Source organism: Engystomops pustulosus, chromosome 1 (assembly GCF_040894005.1).
Source record: "Engystomops pustulosus chromosome 1, aEngPut4.maternal, whole genome shotgun sequence".
NCBI classification, from domain to species: Eukaryota; Metazoa; Chordata; class Amphibia; order Anura; family Leptodactylidae; genus Engystomops; species Engystomops pustulosus.
The window spans coordinates 151,327,234-151,332,201 of record NC_092411.1 but is presented as its reverse complement, the minus strand read 5'-3'; the positions used below and the strand labels follow the sequence as shown (position 1 = coordinate 151,332,201).

General features: G+C 45.6%; 1 protein-coding gene across 1 annotated transcript; it reads right to left on the bottom strand.

The window, feature by feature from the left end:
* Positions 1 to 678: 678 nt before the first annotated feature.
* TPGS1 (tubulin polyglutamylase complex subunit 1) lies at positions 679 to 4,968 on the bottom strand. Its single transcript, XM_072110985.1, has 2 exons — positions 4,538 to 4,968; positions 679 to 1,223 (listed from the first exon to the last, which is right to left on the bottom strand). Exons 1-2 carry the CDS (start codon positions 4,867 to 4,869, stop codon positions 695 to 697), a joined length of 861 nt encoding a protein of 286 aa, XP_071967086.1. The 5' UTR covers positions 4,870 to 4,968; the 3' UTR covers positions 679 to 694.

The following is a 4,968-nucleotide window of genomic DNA, read 5'->3' as shown; positions in this document are numbered from 1 at the left end:
CTTCTACAACTGCCTGATGCTGGAAATATGCAATACCGAACAGTAAAAAAGAAAAAAGGGGGACGTGTGGTCCCCTGCTCTAAAAAATCCAGGGGGTGCCAGCAGTCCGAGACATGTTTATACAATGGTGTTAAATACCAGTTCAAAATCTGATGTCAGGCTTCCTGATATAGATCCTGAACAACATACCGCTATATTCCGAGCGGCATCTACCCACATTCTGCTTCATGTATATGACACAACCATTCTCGACATGGATTTGCAGCAGATTCACTTCTAAGTGAAGTTGAGATCCCCGTAGATCGCGAGAACTAGGGGTCCCGCCAACCCCTCGCCACTCCTCAAACTAATGGAAAAGACAGCCACGCATTACCATTCTGCTTCTTTAATCTCTCGGCGATCTCCCTCAACACCATAGAGATTAATGAAGCAGAACGGTCATGCGCGCCCGTCTGCTCCATTAGTCTGAGGAGCGGCGAGGGGTCGGTCGGACCCCTCATTCTCACGCGATCTGTGTGGGTCTTGGCACCGAGACCCACACTGATCAGCAAGTTATTCCCTTCTTGGGAAAACCCCTTTAATAGTTAAAAGTATCAGAACAAAAGCAAATTGTACAAATTACGATCAGAGACTGGAAGACTAGAAAAGAGAATATGTAAACTTTAGAAGAACATCAGATTAGCAAACAGGCCATTTATTGAACAGGTTTGACTTTATCAAGGAACAGCAGGCTTGCCACATTCAAAAATTCACTACGCCCCATAGGCGCACCAGGCTTTCTGCTCTGGAGCGCTTGGTCCATGGCAATGGCCAAAAAGTCTGGTCCTAGTTTGGAGCCAGCCTCAAGGTAGCTAGCTGGAATAGATAAGTCACTAGTAATGAGTGCTTCTTCTAAAGTGTTAAGTACAGCTTGGCACAGTCTTTGGTCTGACTGGTTGTCCCCTTCTAGAATATTAAATAGAGTGTCTGCTTTAGACATGAACTCCACCAACACAAAGCAGGTCAGTACCCCATAACGGAAAACATCAAAAGGAACAGCTTCATGATCTCGGCACTGGATCTTCTTCAGAAGAGCAGAGGAGATCTCAGAAGGGAGGTTGCCTTCCTGACAAATCCTAATCAGGACCTCACTGTATGTCTTTCCATTCAGACCAGGTTTTTTCTTTCTGCCGCCAGCACTGAGACAGTCATATGCAATGGTAAGGTTGTTGTTGAAAGCAGCTCTGTGCAAAAAAAAAGACTCATTTTAATGGAGTTATATGCAAACATACTGCAGCAAACACCCACCCGTGACATCCTAGCACCGATCGCAGGTGTTAACCTGCCATCTTGGCTGAGATCTCACTGGCACCTAGAAACACAATTCTGGTGTCATATTAAACAAGAGAATTTCCCCTTTAATATGATACATGGATTGTGTATTGATGCTTCACATAACCAAAGATCTGCACCCTTAAAGTTTTACTAAAAAAATTTTGATTTTTAAGCAAAGCTTTCTATTTCTGATTTTAACTTTAATTTTAATTGTGAATATCCATACACAATTCTTATATCATATTAAATGGGAGACTCCTGTTTAATATGACATCAGAATTGTGTTTCTAGGTGCAAGGGAGATATAGGCGTTAGAAGTGTGCCCCCTTCAGCATGTCAGCTTAAAGGGGAAGGGGTTGTCCGAGACCTTAAAAAGACTGATACGTGGACGGGATGGGGCCAATTAAAACAATAAACATGTATTTACCTTCACAGTCCTTCCCGGTGTCCTGCGCTGCCATCTCTTCCAACCTCGCCCCTGTTTGCTAACTGGGGCACGGAAGCAGCCTGTAAACAAACAGGCCGGAACTATACTGAGGGCAACTTCCTTGTCCCTGTAAACAAACATGGTCATAGCCAAGAGAGACGACGGCGTGGGACAAGTATCAGTTTATTAAGGTCTTATTAAGAATGTAGATGAAGCTGCTGGAAAGACTCACTTTGCACAAGTACATGCACCCTCTGTGTCCGAACCTGGGAAAGGGTGATGGAATAATGCTGTACATATTTATAACATAGCTTGGTAAAACTTACTTAAAGGGAACCTGTCATCAGGGACCTCATTTTCATTAAAGACAGGTTGCAGAAGCCCATCACACCTGCAGTGCAAATATGTTTTTCTGCCTTTTCTAAGCATTTGCATTACAATATAATTGTGTTTTATAACTTGCCTTGCACCCTGACAGAATCCTCTGTTAAGTCCCAGTGGTTGGGCTCTAGTTTGGATGCATTTCAAAAAACAAAACAAAAAAAAAAAAAACAACTTGCCACGCTGTGACCTCTGTGACAGAGCAGGAGGGAGGAGCTGTACAGGAGCACAAAAGTGAGGGCCAATTTACAAGTCAACAAGACAATTCAGTGGCAGGCATTGTACTAATATAAATCATAAAAGGTAAATTATGTATAATTTATTTGGAAGCACTACAATATATCTTATTCAGGAAATGTGGCATTATACTCTGGCTTCATTGGATTACTGTGCAGGGAGTACCAGTTAGGAGTCCAAAGTGCCTTTTCAGTTTGAAGGCTCTAGGGAAGTATAAAAGGTTTTTTGTTGTCGTTTTTTTTTTTATATAGTGGAAACAGAGAGGACTGGTTGCACAAAAAAAAAAAAAAAAACATGTTCCCAGATTACCATGACAAGTTCTGGACCTAACCTAGCAGAATCACCACCTGTTGTTAACTAGATGCCAATCCTACTTGGGTCTGATCAGTACTGTAGACAGTGACTGCGCTGCTACAGTGTCAGACAACTCTTTGCAAGAATTAAAAGAATCTCATCCATATGCATTTATTAAAATCAACAGCATATAGTGAGCAGCACTAAACATCAATTAGTTCTATGGGGTTCACAAAGAAAAGCTGCAGTAAGTACTACAGATTTCACCTTGTGTTTGCCACTACAGTTTACAATGAGACATAATACGACACAGTCTGTGTTCACAGGCAAAGATGAACCGACCTGTAGTTCCCCTTAGGGCAGTGATGGCGAACCTTTTGGAGACAGAGTGCCCAAGCTACAACCAAAACCCACTTATATGTTGTGAAGTGCCAACATGACAATTTGAGCAGTAACTTTCTTATTGCTGTATCACAGGTTTTAATTGTATTGGTGCCCTGAGTTCACCAATACAATATAAAGATGACGGAGAAATTTGGATTGTAGATTCCCTCCAGGATCCCATGAAGAGGGAGGATCAGGGGACTCAGAGCAGGAGCTCCAATGACAATCCATCTCTATCCACACCTTCTTGCTCCTCCTGTAGTCCTAGAAGCCAGATAGGAGAAAGCCTTGAGTCTTAGCTGGCAAACTCTGTGTTGGGGTGAAGGCCTGGGTGCCCACAGAAAGGGCTCCGAGTGCCACCTCTGGCACCCGTGCCATGGGTTCGCCACCACTGTGTTAGGGTTTGGCCGCGTGACCTGGACACATTGCTGGCCAAACAGCCAATCCGGCAAACTGACGTCCATAGCAACTAACTATGGCTAAGATTGCCCATTGGGACTGGATCGCATGGCAGTACCTAAACGCTGAATGGGAACGACAGGTCCGCTCATCTCTACTCACAGGTTCCCGAGGGGGGTTCCAGGAATTAAAGAAAAAAATTTTAAACAGGGAAATATCAAAAATGGGAAATAACTTGCTGATTGGTGCAGGTTTCATTGGTGTGAGCCCTATGGGTCACCAGAAAGGGAGTCCATTATACCCCAAAGGAATAGCGCAGCTGGTCACACATGCACCTTCCTCACTATGCATCTCATTGGCAGACAGAGATCGCCAACACAGACAGTGAATGGAGTGGGGAGATTGAGTGTGTCTATGGCACTGATGAAAGTGGTAATGTGCTCCACCATAGGGTGATGCCACACATGGTGTTTTTGGTCTGTTTTTAAGCATGCGTTTTTAGTCTGTTTAAAAACGCATCCGTTTTTGACCGTTTACTGCTTACAACCTGTTTATTAAGATAATTGGGAAAATGGACAGAAACGGATGCATTTTTAATCGGTCTGAAAATGCATGCTTAAAAACGGACCAAAAACGCCATGTGTGGCATCACCCATGGAGATAAATAGAACAGCAGGTGCATGTGTGCAGGCTTCTCTATTCACTTGGGGGTACACCAAGCACATTCCTGCCATCTGTGGAGGTCTCAGCACTGAACAGCAGCTATCCCCAATTCTGCGTATATATCCAGTGGGGAACATTTGTTACCTCCTCCAGTTTGGTTTCAGACTACCTGTCTGTAATGAGGTAGGCATCTAATTTTGTGTAGCGCTTCTGTCCCTGGGACCATTTTCTTTATCAAGTGCCACAAAGGGTCTCCTCCACTATCCAGCACCAGAAATATGAAAAATACACAGAATAATTGTGTTGGAGTTTCCACACCACAGTGTGCCCCCAGTGTGAGATGCAGAATGTTATCATAGGGGGGCCCGGAGCAGATCTCTGTAAAGGTGTGGAGCTAGAACAATGGCTATGGAGCAGTACCCACTCCCCTCCACCGACCTTTGAGAGTGGTGGGCCATCTTCAGGTACCACAGGGCATGACCTATGCGCTGTTGCCCCAGTAAGTGCGACCCCCTGTCCCCAGGCTTGGACCCTCCGGCTGCTCCCACGCCCAGTTTCTCGAAGTAATCGGCTAGGAATAGCACCGGGTCCTCGGGCCGGGCCTCCAGCAGCTTCAGCACGGCTTCCCTCAGCATGTCCCGTACTCCGGCCTGCGACAGAAAATCCGCTTCGCTGGTGGCTCGCGGCTGTGACCGCGGTACCGGGGAGCCAGCAGCTCGTCTCTTATCCGCCATGCTTCTACTCGGTGTTATGAGCCGGTCCGGCGCCATCTCATGGAGGGGCTGCGCTATGGCAGCAGCTCCTGCATACACAAACAACCGGTGAGGCTGAGCCCTGCACTTGTGTAGGCACTGCCCGGCCTCAGGTCA

Excerpts from the sequence above, each read along its gene's own strand:
- TPGS1 (XM_072110985.1), bottom strand. The coding sequence starts at position 4,869 with ATGGCGCCGGACCGGCTCATAACACCGAGTAGAAGCATGGCGGATAAG. Across the intron at positions 1,224-4,537 it reads ATGGCCCACCACTCTCAAAG|AGCTGCTTTCAACAACAACC; the intron begins GTCGGTGGAGGG and ends TTTTTTGCACAG.